The sequence below is a fragment of the Ursus americanus genome, chromosome 7 (genome assembly GCF_024610735.1).
Source record: "Ursus americanus isolate L20-20 chromosome 7, mUrsAme1.1.p, whole genome shotgun sequence".
Classification (NCBI taxonomy): domain Eukaryota; kingdom Metazoa; phylum Chordata; class Mammalia; order Carnivora; family Ursidae; genus Ursus; species Ursus americanus.
The window spans coordinates 60,596,662-60,610,509 of record NC_142133.1 but is presented as its reverse complement, the minus strand read 5'-3'; the positions used below and the strand labels follow the sequence as shown (position 1 = coordinate 60,610,509).

At 42.1% G+C, this 13,848-nt stretch overlaps 1 protein-coding gene and 1 long non-coding RNA gene across 3 annotated transcripts in view; both read left to right on the top strand.

The window, feature by feature from the left end:
- TTC27 (tetratricopeptide repeat domain 27) overlaps positions 1-2,903 on the top strand; it is a 174,465-nt gene extending 171,562 nt beyond the window's left edge. For both annotated transcript variants that reach the window (XM_087863743.1, XM_045809106.2), the window contains one exon: positions 2,650-2,903. In XM_087863743.1, the coding sequence (XP_087719869.1) occupies positions 2,650-2,772 (123 nt within the window). In that variant the 3' untranslated portion in view covers positions 2,773-2,903. The remainder of the gene's footprint in view (positions 1-2,649) is intronic.
- A 4,368-nt stretch (positions 2,904-7,271) lies between these two features.
- Positions 7,272-12,868, top strand: LOC148109708 (uncharacterized). The gene is made up of 2 exons (XR_015725293.1): positions 7,272-7,786; positions 12,774-12,868. It is a non-coding gene; the product is annotated as an uncharacterized LOC148109708 (long non-coding RNA).
- The last annotated feature ends 980 nt before the right edge of the window (positions 12,869-13,848 follow it).

Here is a 13,848-nt window from a genome sequence, read left to right as displayed (position 1 = left end):
AGAATTTTGTATCTCTCGGAAAGCTGCATGAGCTCTCAAAGAAAGTCAAGGTAGCAAGCTTTTCCTCTGACTTCTCTTCTCAAATTGGGAGCTAGGTTTCCTAGTTTTGGTTAGATCACTAACCTCCCCATGATTGTTTATTTCCTCAGGAGATACTCTACTAGTTCCCTCATCTCTGTGCAAAGCTTTTTCTTTTAAGTTATTCATTTTACATAGATTTGTACCTGCAAACTTAAATAGTCTTGTCTTTGCACGTACTGCCCATCCTCCCTTTTGTGGAAGATTCCCAGACATTGAAAATGAGGCCTCAGAACATCATCTATGCTTAGATTTTGTTCTCATTAGATCCCAGCCAGGAAAATTTTCCTCCTGATGCCTCCTTTGAAAGCCCGTTTTGCTAGAATATTTGGGAGTCTCTGATTTTGTAGTAGATCGTATGCCTTTCCTATTTTTTTTTAAACAAATTGGGTTTGCTCAGCTGAATTGCAGTCCCCAAAACACTTTTTTTAGAACACTTTTAATGTTGAAAATGAAATAAGATAGCTCTAGTAAACAGCTCATAGTAAGTTTGGTTTGTACCAATCTCTGATCTTTTCTTGCCAGACCAGGGATTTCATAGAAATAAACTCCTAGAGCCTAGAGACTCACCTGACATCATCCAGTCCATGCCCTCCCCTTCCTCCCCCACCCCCACCCAGAGCAACTCCTTGCCCCTCAGCACAATGTCACTGCAGATTTGCTGCAAAGGGCTTAAGGGCTGTTGGAGAAAACTCTGGAGAGCCTGGAGACAGGACAGATTTTACCACTTACATGCTTTGGGATCCTCAGCAAATAATCCATTCTTTCTAAGCCTCAGTTTCTCTTTCCTTCCTCTTTAGTTCATAGGGGAGTGACGCAGATTCATGATGATTCGCAAGCACTGTAATTCGCTATGTGAGTCCAGGTTATTTTTCTAAAAGGTGTTTTCTCTACTGATCACACTGCAGCAGTTCTTAGGTCATTCTCTTAGGAAATGCTGTGTACGGTGTGACTACACGGTAATGTGACAGATCTTTATAAACATCGATGAAGTCCTGCATTCAGGTGAATGCTCTTGGCTCCAGAAATCACTGTGTGAAACTCTTAAGCTTGTCCCAGTGATTATGCCATCACTCAAAACATCTCCAGGACTCCCTTTTTAGAATAACCCTGAGAACACTTGTCAGGTGCTGTCATCAATGGTGATAGTAAACAGTCATATGGTAATGGTAAACAAGTCATCTAGTCAGGTCTGATGAAAAAGATAGATAGTGGGGCACCTGGGTGGCTCAGTCAGTTAAGCGACTGACTTGATTTCAGCTCAGGTCATGATCTTAGGGTCCTGGGTTCGAGCCCTCTGTCGGACTCCACACTCAGCATGGAGTCTGCTTGAGATTCTTTCCCTCTGCCTCACCCCTACTCTCACACATGTGCTCTCTCTCCAAAATAAAAACATAATAAGAAATAAGTAAAATTTTTAAAAAAGAAAAAGATAGATAGTATGTTGAGTAAATTACATTTCAGATCAACACACACACACACACACACACACACACACACACACGGTGGTCGTAAAATCCTGAAGCTTATTTTCTTGGGCGTCTATCCTGGCTCAGCAGGCAGTTCCAAATAGAGAGGCTCTCCAGAACGTCTCAGCTGTGGTGGCATTATCAAAGTATGTTGCATTGTGCCTCCCAAGGCAATTTCTTTTACAGGAATAGGGCACATTTATTTTTATTTTAATATGGTGGGCTTCTTTGCTCTTTCCAAATCTTGATAATCTTTGTGGCCTCTGAGTCCTAAGCCATAATTAATTTTCAAATAATTAGCATGAAGGGATATGATTTGTATGAGCTTGAATGTAAAATATATTCATTTTGCATGTATATACAACGAATAGATTTGTTTTGTTTGGATGAAAAATGTCAATTCATCCTGAAACCATTGTAGGACATTAAAATGAATAACCAGGGGATGCCCGGGTGGCTCAGTCGGTTAAGCATCTGCCTTTGACTCAGGTGATCCCCGGGTCCTGGGATCGAGTCCCACATGGGGGGGGGGTCCTTGCTCAGCAGGGAGCCTGCCTCTCCCTCTGCCTGCTACTTGCCCTGCTTGTGCATTCTTTCTCTCTCTATCTGACATAAATAAATAAAATCTTTAAAAAAAAAATGAATAACCAGTGTTCAGGGCAACTTTTTTTTTTTCTTCAAAGATTGTATTTATTTATTTGACGGGCAGCGAGAGAGGGAACACAAGCAGGGGAAGTGGGAGAGGAAGAAGCAGGCTTCCTGCTGAGCAAGGAACCCGATGCGGGGCTCGATCCCAGAACGCTGGGATCATGACCCAAGCGAAGGCAGATGCTTAATGACTGAGCCACCCAGGTGCCCCCAGGGCAACCATTTTGAAGAGCAGAGCTCATTTCAATTTACAAGTTCAGGCCTGTTGTCTGATGCCTGGTTTAATTTTGTGGCTTGTGCATTTCCAGGATGGTGAACAGAACAAACATTAACCATAGCTACTACCATGTGGTATTATTAGATACAGCGAATTTTAATTCTGCCCTCTGTACCTATTTTATTTTAAAGAGATTGTCATTGTTTTGATAGTTCTGCTTTGTTCTTTATGTTGCAGCAACTTTTTACAGATGTGGCAAGTGGAGAAATTTCCAGGGAGTTAGCTGATGAAACAGCAGCTATGGACGCCGTTGTCATAGAGCTACAAGGCCTAAGCAACCAGTTTCGAAACCAGTACTGACCATCCCGGGAACAGTTTCTGGAAAAGGAGGTTTCACCTTCTGAATTTCTCTTTTACCTGTGTATCTGAAACATAATTGATTTTTTAAAATAAATTTCTCTTTAATGGCTAAAATTTTTCTTTTGTGATTTTTTCCACGTTTGGACTTTCTGAAGTACATTAATTAAAAGTTCCCTGTTTCTTTAGGCTTAGTTGCAGCTGAATTCAGTATATCATTCTGTATTTCGTCACAAAGAGCAAAAAAAATTGTAGTTTTCTTTTTAACATAGGGTTTATTCTCTCTCAGCCTAAAATGAATTAGATCATCCTTTGGAAAGACTTAGTCTGTAACAGGAAAAAAAAATCGCACACTACAAGTTTGTGGAATCATTAGATTGGCTGCATTATTATCCAAAAGTGATAAAAGGGTAGTTTGAATGATGGAAATCTTTTTCCTTCTTGAGATTTTGTAGTTGTGTCGGAAAGATAGAGGCTTGGCTAAATTAGAAATGTGGGTATACTTTAGCTTCTAAATCAAGAAAATGCAAGAAAAAAAAATGACATAACCCAAATTTTGATTGAGCAATTCAGCACTACTAACCAGGCTGACCCTCCTCATTTTGCAGATTGCCAGCCCTAAAGATGGTCGTTTAATAAGGTGATTATGAGTGAAGACGGCCATAAATCGTGCCGTATTACAAAAATGCCAAAGTCAAATGCTTTCTTAGTAATGTCTGTGGAAACAAATACTGAAAGCAGCAGCTGAGCTTAATAATCTTACTACAAAAGTCATAGTGAGGAATTCTCAGTCCTGGCTTGGGTTGCTGAATTTTGGGTCCTGTGCATCAGTCATTTGACCCTTGCTTTTTATCCATGTTCTTATTTGTAAAATGTGAGTAGTTTCTACCTCTGGCTTCTTTGTGAGTTTCAGCTGCCATTGGAAATTTAAAAATGCATACTCCACATATGCAGGTATTCTGAATGTTAAAAAAACAGTCTTTAAAAACTTTCATGGATGAATTTTAGTTATAAATGCTTACCCGTGCTTTTCCTTTCCTTAACCACTTGCTTCTCTTTTCTAGTACGCTAGTCTAAAAAAAAAGTTGGTGTCTGCCCCAAAGCAGTTTCTTTTAGAGGAGACATAGTAACTATAAGAAAGACCAGTAAAGTGAGCTAGTAGCCTGAGTTAACGTAAATGTCCACTCAAATCTTTTGTGGAAGCTGTTGGAGAGTAGGTGGGTAAATGGATGGATGGGTGGACGGATGGTTGGATGAAGTGGGTGCATGGATGGACGGATGGATGAAGTGGGTGCATAGATGCATAGATGGATGAATGGATGGATGGATGGATGGATGGATGGAGTGGGTGGATGGACGGATGGATAGAGTGTGGTTTTAAGATGAACTCAGTACCCAGCTGTGATCCCCAATAGAAAATGGATAGACAAATACTTTGAAGGACAAAGATTTCAGAAATCAAATGGAAGATTGAAGAAGAGTTTCCAAGTATTAGAAGTTTAGTTCTCAGTTTGTTTTCCTTTGGCTTCAAGGTAGAAAGACATGAGTGAGTTGAGTTGTCACAAACCAAGTCACAAAAGGATCGTCTCCTTCCAGGCCTATTCTCAAATGCTATGTTGAATCAAATTGTCCAGGGTGATGCCCTATACCCTCTTTTATCTTGGAATGATCTCACAAAAGAGAGTACTGTTAAATGTCTTCTTTTAAAGACATAGCTCTGTTAATTATGCTTAATAATCTTCCTTATGTGAATGTTTAACATAATTGAAGAAGGTGTTTGGGGAGGTACTATGGTAAAGGAGGAAAAGTTGGGGTTTGATCAAAATCTCATCTCCACTACCTCCTAACACTTAATACTTAACACTCAGGTACTTAATTTCTTCATCTGTAAAGGGAGTGTGGTGGTAATAGCACCTTTCATCGAGCTTTTAACATCTCTTAGAGCACTTTCAACCCAGCTGCGGAGACAGTAACACAGCATCTTTAAAGTGCTGTATTTCGCTGGCTGTAGGATCTTTGATGCTTCATATTGCTATATTATGATTTAAATGTTTGCTTTTTCCAGACATCTTATCTTTTATCAATTTCAACTTTGCTTTTCGAGTATCACTACTTTTGTTTTTGGCATTACTCTTGTGCATCATCAGCTAGAATATATAAGATGTGATTCTTTAATATTTATTGAGTTCCCATAGCATAAATAATCATGCCAATAGCTACAAGTTATGGAGCTCTCACGATGCACTATGTAGGTCTGCGGGAAACTAAAGCTCACAGACTCTAGAAAGAGAAATAGCCAGAACTCTCTCTACTTGCTATGTTGGGGCTAGCAAAAGCTTCCAGTGGTCTGCTGATTTCTGTCTTCTCTTTATCACAATGGGATGCCTGGAATGTTTGCCTGTCATTGTTTATAAAGTTCTTCAAGGAGAGAAATTCTGTGAAATCTCAGTTCTTAATAGCCTGTGGTCTGTTAAGATTATTATAGTCTTTTTTTTCCCCTTTAGTGAAGCTTTCCAAAGAAGCCGCATAGTACATGGGGGCCCTAACTGCAGAGGAGTTAAGCCCCAATGGAATAAGAAATATCTTCTCTATACCCAAACCTCGAGCTCAGGAAGCTTAGGGAGTGGTTGCTGAGTCTGGGAAGCAGAGCCATGGGGCATGTGTCAAGCGCCGGCAAGGGGGGGGGGGGTGCTCACAGCTATAGAATCCCGGGTTGGACTTGGAGGTTCCTTTTTAGGGTGAGTGCTTGGCCTTTCCTCAGATGGAGCCTCAGTATGGTAAGGAGGACCCCAAACATTGAGAGCATTGATTTATTTGTATCTCAAGGCTATTCTTCATGCTGTACTTGTTTCTATTGGACCTGCTATCAGTGTGCTATTCGTAAGCAGAAATTTAAGGAAGAAATGATCCTGGGTAGATGTAGTAAGTAAATTCACCTACGTTCCAGACGCCACTCAAAGACTGTGACATAAGCAAAGGTAGGGCTAGTTTGGGCTCTTTGTGACCGTTTATGCAAACTGTGGTAAATCTACTAAGTTAAAACCCTGGGTGAGTCTCATGAAAAGTACTTTTTTCCACTTCTGTTTTTATAACATCCACATCAATCTAAATCACTGTTTAGATAAGGTAACTCTACTTTACAGGCCAAGAGTGAGGAATAAAGCCTGTTAAGTAGATGCAACACACTTCCTTTCTGCCTGTTCGTTCGACAGGCCCTATAGTGAAATGGCAAAGAGCCTTTATTCAAACGGTGGGCGCCATGCTGTGGTGATACAGATGGATTTTTCACAACGTGCAGAAGTGCTTATAAATAGATAGGTTTCAATCAACAAGTAGCTTATTCAGGCATGTGCTCAAATATAGTAGCTGCATTCATTAGACAGACATTTCCACTAATCCCAAGACTATACTAATAAAAGAGTAATCCCTATGGGCTAAAGGTAGTGCTGGCTTGCTTTTAACTCCTATAGAGTCTTTCACAGACCAGGGCCTAATAATGATTGTAGCTGCATTTAGGTTTTCACCAAATGAATTATAAAGCCAAGCTTATCTTGAAATTTTTTCTTTTATTTTTTTAAATTGCAGTAGCTTAAGTGGACAAAGAGGTACTTTTTACCCTGGATATACAGCTTGTAGCAAAGCCAATTTAAAACCAATTGTGTGTACATTTGTGTGTGTGCGTGCGTGTGCCCATTGTGTGTTCTCATTACTTTATCATAAAGCACTTTCTCTTTCACCCTGGTTAGTAAAGTGATGAATAAAGGGTTTGCTTGAGCAGATTTTGTTTTTTTCCTTTGGCTTTGGGATAAATAACAAGTTAATGTCAATTTTGAGCTTTGCAGACTCAGTAGAGTGGTTGGACTTTTTCTGTGGACCTTTTCCTTGGGCTGGGCTTTGTTCGACAGGGTTTTACCTCTCCCACATCATTCAGAGCTAGCTCTAATTAGTTCACTTAGCACAACGCTAACATTTTTCCCTTGCCAGTGATGTCAGACCTGTCTTCCTTTTTATTATTCTGACTTCTTATAAACTGCAGTGACCTGTGAGTCAACCACACCATCTCTCGGCCCTGAGCCAACATCGTGATCTATGGAAAGGGACTCCTGCCAAGGACTTTCAGGCGGAAAACTGATAGTATTAAAGAGGTCTTCTGAACGGTAAGGATCAGCCATATTTGAATCTTTGGTGGTGTTATTGCCAGAAAGGGGTGGGAGGAAGTAAATCATGGTAATGTTGTTAAGGAGCTAACCCATGCATTGCTAACTTTTTCCAGACTGAGGGCTCACATGAACATCAGTAACTGTGGACGTGCTGAAGTTATTACTGCTGCTCATAGAGGAGTGCTGCTCAAAGCCTGTGTTGCTCTGGGGCTTGAGGAAGCCCTTAAGCACTCTGTAGTAGCCTGTCAGCATCCACAGACAGAGATGTTATAACAAGATTGATCGGAAGACGCATGTAAAACTGCTTTTTTTTTTTTTTAAGATTTTATTTGTTATTAGAGAATGGGGGGAGGGGCAAAGGCAGAGGGAGAAGCAAACTCCTCATTGAGCAGGGAGCCCAATGTAGGGCTCGATCCCAGGACCCTGAGATCATGACCTGAGCTGAAGGCAGATGCTTAACTGACTGAGCCACCCAGGTGCCCTGTAGAAGTGCTTTGAAAATGAAAAAATTTAATAGAAATACATGTCAGAGTGTCTTAGAAACCATTGATAATAAGCATTGACACCATCTTTTCTGTTCCTCAGTCAGGAGCTTGATGACATTCAGTGCTGCTGGGTCATGACACTGATGTGTCGTATTCTCAGTGTCTTCATTTGGTATCAGCCTCCCTGTGTTTCTGGGCTGCACGTGTGGATGGGGGAAGGGAAGAAGCAGAGAATGTGATGGATTTTTATGAAGTGGTCGAGTTTTATATCATCAGCAGTTCTCCAGTTGGACCGGTGCTGGGAGAAGGAAAGCAAAAAGATGATAGACAGGAGCAGGTGAAAAAGGATGACCCGAGGCATCGACTGACCAGGTAAGTCAGTGTGACCAGTCCTGGAGGGAAGTTCCAGCCTCACCACTTCCTAGCCATGACCATACCTGAGCCCCAGAAACCACTTTGGGCCTCACTTTCCCCAGCTGTAAAATACAAACCGCCACCCTACAGACCAGACAGAATTGCTGTGGGGATCGTAGCAGATGCTGCGTGTGAAGTATTTTGTGAGCAACTGTGCACAACTAGTTCTTGTTATGATCAAGAGAAAGGGGCATTGTGGATGGTCTTGTGGGTCCCAGGGACCGTTGGAGTCCCTGGATGGGGGCATCCAGCCACTTGGCTCCGGTTTCCATAATCCCCGTGGGGGTCATAACCCCGTGGTTTGAGAGACAATGCTGCTGAAGTTTTTCCAGCCTTGTGAGTGCCCTTCGTTGCACTGCTGACCAAAATCAGTTTGGCCTCTAGGATGTCTGGTGCCAGTGTTGATAAAGCCGTCTTGGTATTTTTATAGCTGTCTGGCCAGAAAACCTGCTTGTACCTCCACAATTCTTATTCACAAAACATGTGTATCTGCCACAGAACTGGAGTGTGCTTTACAGACTTGGTTGAGTCCCCTGACCATAAGATTGGGGTTATTTTTTGGGGTGGGTGTGCCCTGATTCATGTTGACCTTCCCCATTAATAAATTACGCAAGTGTTCCATCCCATGTTCATTGTGAAAAAATTAGAAAATACAAATAAGAAAAATATTGAATCACCCAAATCCCCACCCCTGTAGAAAATAACCGTGTCAACATTTTTCTGCAGATGTGTGTATGTGTGCGAAAGAAAGAGATAGGCGTTAAAAAAATTTAAGCTTTCTAATAAAGCACATGGAAGTAGGCCTGCCTTCAACCTGGTGGGACTCAGAGCCAGAGTACAAACGGAGGCCCACGTACCACGTATCTAAATATTTAAAAGTTGTAAATCAAGCTAAGAAACTGTGAAAATTTGTTTTATGTTTTGGGTCTTAATAGATATTCCTATATAGTGACTTGGAAGGGCGTATTTTAATTTAGATTTCTTAAAACTTGGAATTCCAAAGCAGAAGAGGGTGGTTCAGGAAGAGCTGGCCCTCTCTCAGCCCCCCTTCTCTGCAAGGGCCTCCTGTGCAAAGGGGTGCACACCCAGCCTGTCATGCCACCCAGAGACGGTCATAATGCCACCCTGCAGACCTTGGAGTGCGTGGACCAGAGGCCACTCTGCACTTGGGAGTATGGACCTGGGGTAAGGCCATGCCACCCCCGCTGTAGGCTTTGGGCTTTTGAGCAGGGGATTCTGAGGTCTCAGGTACCTGAGTGTGGTCTAAAGGGTGAGGTCTAAAGCCTAGAGGTATAGGCTCTAGGAGGGTATGTCCCCTTGGTCCTGTGAGCAAGGGGTGTCTGGAGGACAATGACGAGAGAGGGACCTTTTAAAGCAAAAGGCCCAGGACAGAGGCCTCTCTTGCCTGGCTTTATGGGTGACGCTGATGGGAAAGTGGTGTCAGATACACTTCTTCCCGTCTCTCTCATTTTCCCTAGAAGAGAGAGAATTTCTAGTCAGCATGCTATGACGGAAAAGAATAGCAGGAACAATTTAGCTTCTGTTTACTCTGCATTTAATCCAGTGCCGGAAGAGAGACGGAAGGAACTAGGCAAGCCTGACTCTCCCGGTCTGTCTGTCTGTCTCTCTCTCTCAAGACCTTCCCAACAAAAGGGAGTGCTCTCTTTCCACCCACGCTCTCCCCATTAGCACTCTGGAGTCAAGGCCCAGGCTTGTCTGAGAGCTGACCTGTCTCCCCCTGTTCTTCCGAATGGGGCAGTAGTTCTGGGTTGAGGTAGGTATCTGCTCTGCAGGTCCAAACTCTCCCTTTCTGGATCTGGCCAAGAGCTACAGCGCAGGCAAAGTATCTGCGGGCTCACATGTGATAACACATCAAAAAAATAAAACGGACACTTTGATTTCCATCTGTTGGAGTTCAGAGTGTATACCTCAGTTGGTTTCAAAATCAGTCCAGAGAGGACAGGAGAGAGTGATTAATTACTTGGATTCAAGCCCTAGCTGGGTTCATTGAGTTCTCTAGTATATATATATTTTTAAGTCTGGTGATTTTTTTTTAAAACCTCTACAGATATTTGCCTTTTATTTTTTATATTTTTATATTTATTTATATTTTATTTTTTAAAGATTTTATTTATTTGAGAGAAAGAGAATGAGAGAGAACACACATGGGGGGGAGGGGCAGAAGGAGAAGCAGGCTCCCTGATGAGCGGGGACTTGATCCCCCGATGTGGGACTTGATCCCGGGACTCCAGGATCACGACCTGAGCCGAAGGCAGTTGCTTAACCAACTGAGCAAAAATCAATTCTTTTTTTTTCCTTGGAATTAATTCTAAGTGAATTGTAGACCTAAATGTGAAATAATTAGAGCTTCTAGAAGATAATATAAGAGAATATTTTCACGACATTGGGGATTTTAGTAAAGTGTCCCTTGGGACACAAAAAGCACTAACTTCATGGGAAATTTAAAAACAATTTTGAACTACATTAACATTAAAAGCACTGTTCATCAAAAGACTTGACAAGGAGCTTGAAAGCTAAAAGGTGAGTGTAAATATTTGCAATGCATGTAACTGGAAAAGGATGTGTATTCAGAATATTAATAGAAACTATTAAGAAAAACAAGTAGGGGCGCCTGGGTGGCACAGCGGTTAAGTGTCTGCCTTCGGCTCAGGGCGTGATCCCGGCGTTATGGGATCGAGCCCCACATCAGGCTTCTCCGCTGTGAGCCTGCTTCTTCCTCTCCCACTCCCCCTGCTTGTGTTCCCTCTCTCGCTGGCTATCTCTATCTCTGTCAAATAAATAAATAAAATCTTTAAAAAAAAAAAAAGAAAAACAAGTAAAAAACGAGGCACTTCACAAAAAAGGATAACCAAACATCCGATAAAACTACAAATATATGCTCAGACTCAGTGCTCAGAGAAATGCAAGTTAGGGTCGCGATGATCTAGATGACTACATCCTCAACAAAATGGCTAATGCTGAAATGACTTTGCGCATCCGTGAGGATGTGGAGTAACGGCAGCTCTTACACGTCGTTGATAACGGTATAAATTGATACTGACACTGTGGAAAACGGTTGAGCGATATCTGCTGACTTCGAAGATGAACATATCCTGTGACCCAACAGTGTTACTCCTAGGTGAATGTGCGTATGTACAAGCACACGTGTGCATCCGTGCACCCAGACTCTCCTACAAGAATGCTTATAGCAGATTATCCGTAATAGCCCCCAAGTGGAACCGATCCAAATATCCAGCCACAGTGAATGGCAGCATATATGGCAGGGAAGCCATGCAGTGGAATTGTATGCATCAGTGACAGTGAATGTACTGTCCTAAACCACAACAACAACACGGGTGAATCTCTCAAACATATTGCTGAGCAAAGGAAGCCAGATGTGAGGGGAAAAAATGCATGTGGCATATTTCCATGTATATAATATACAATTGAAAAGGCAGATGAAATTAAACTATAAAACTTAGTGATCCATGCTGGGGTGTTAAAACTGCGAAGGGAAGCAAGGCAGTGAATACCACGAGAGACGGTGGTTACTCTTGTGGGTACGCAGTACGCAGGGATGATGACCGGGAGGGTGTGTGAAGGACTTCTGGGGAGTTGGCAATATCTTTTATTAATCTGGGTCATGGTAAACGTGGTTTGTTTGCCAAATCATTGAGTTATACATTTTTGTTTTATACATTTTGAATGTGCATTACAGTTCACAGTAAAAAGCTTTAAAATATTAGGAGCGGTGCAAGCCCCCTAATGTGAACCTGAGTGTTTGCTTTTCCTCTCTGGATCTTTGTACTTTTCTACTTCTTCGGCCTTTCCCTTTTTGAGCAGCCCTGACTCCTTTTGCTTGCAAATCATAAAACTGACTTTAGAGAAAGCATACTGCTCTTTGAGGCAAAATTTGGCATCACAAACTGAAACTTACCCCATGTAACTTAAACTACCATCCCCCACTCACAAACACCTTAAACAAAATATAACATTTTACAGCTCTCCTGTGGTTTTACCCTAAGACAAAAATGTGGATACTTTGACACTATACTCTAAATGCTTTATTTCTTTTGTCTCACACAGTTAAGATCCTGTGCCTTTCGTCCCATATTGCTCTCTGGATAAATAGTGTGGTACTAACATAAGGGAACCTGGCCAGTTTTGAGTCATTGATAGAGTGTGGCCATCTTGTTGACCAAAGCCAGCTTCTCACATTTCCTCTTGAAAAGCATGCTGTTGACATGTTTAATATCCTGTGGCATTTCCTGTGGGCTCCACAGTATGATGGAAAAAGTCCCTGTTGATGTCTGATGGCCAAGTTGAATAAGCAAGGCCTTGAGACGACCCACTTCACAGCTCTGGCTGGGGTGGTGATTTCCCCCAAAGCTGTAATAGGAGTCCTGATAGTCGTATCTTGACAGGATCCCCACACCACTGCTTTCAGGGAGAGCACTTATGTGTGCCTGGATGGGTTTTGAATAAATAAAAGTGAAATCTCATCCACAGCTTGATAGGGAATGATAAATCAAAACCCAGCACACTACAGAAAAAAAAAATGATAACCCTAAGGTTTTAAGTTTCTCTGGAAGAACTCCAAAAAGGCATATTTTAAGGGAATGTCTCAGGGCAGCCCTAAATAAACTGGTGACCTACAGATCAAAGACGCTGTGTTTTATTAGCCATCTCCTGACCCGGCCAATCCTACTGTCCTCTTAACTGTTACACGTATCCCGATAAACCCTCCCTTCTCTTTCCTTTCTTCCTCTGAGAATCACAAGAATCACAAATCAGCCCTGACAGCATTTGGTTTCTCATCTTTAGGAATGTAGCTGGTACATTCTTTCGGCGAAAGAGACAATCCTAGACAGGGGTCTGACCCAGACAGAACGAAGAGTATCTTATTTCATCTGCACAGAACAAAAGAGTGTCTTTCCTTTTCCAGTGCCTGCGTGAGTCTGAAGACTTGCATGGAAGCGGACTGGCTGAGCTTCGTCCTGAGGACAGAGACACGGCCGATAGTGAGAGGGGTCCACTGAGGTAAGGGGTTCACTCTCTCTTCTCCATGATTGTTCTTACAGTACAGTCCTGACTTGGAAAGGGAACAGTGATTGACACAGGCTTCTTTATTCTTGACTGTAAACTTCCACCGAATTAAATGTCTTCTGCCACTGATTCCAAGTCCTATAGGTTCATTTGGGGTATAGTTAGTAAGATGTTATGAGTTTCCATAAGTTTACTCTGTGCTAGGAATGTAGTGACCTATGTATGAGGCATGCTGCCTCGAAGAAGTCCCCCAGTGATCTCTGCCTCCCAGTAGTCATGGCTTCTGTAATCTCCTTCCTTTCAATAATTAGTTCTCCTAACATATAAAATATTGGCAACATTGAAGGATGTCCCTTCCATAATTAGGTTACATAAGGTAGTGGCTCCTACCTTTAGCAGCCTCTGTCCCTTGCTGGCTTTGATATAGCAGGCTGCCATGTTGGAGAGGTCTGTGTGGTCAGGGACTGAGGGTGGCCTCAGGGCAACACTTGGAAAAGCCCTGAAGGAAGTAAGGGAGCCGAGGAAGCTGTTCGGTCCAACAACCCTCCAGAAACAGTTCAAACACTTGAGCTTAGAGGCACTTGAGCTTAGAAGCAGATCATTCTTCAGTTGAGCCTTCAGATGAGACTCTGGCCAACTCCCTAATTTCAGTTTGATGAGAGACACTAGAGTAGGAACTGGCTCAGCTGTCCCTGAACTCCGGTCTCACAAAAACTGTCAAATAAGCAATGTGTGCTTTACGTTAGCAATTTGTTATGTAGCAAGAGGTAACTAATACAGTAGATTTTACCTGTCATTTTTCTTTCCATAACATAAATATTCACTTAATATTCACTTTGGGAAATGTTTCCATTGCTATTTCTAAGATGGTAGGCTGACATACAGTTATACCCTGTACTGTGTTGAAATCCGTCATCTCTTTAGAGAGTTATCTATAAACTAATCATATAAGATCTCATAGATCTTACAAGATC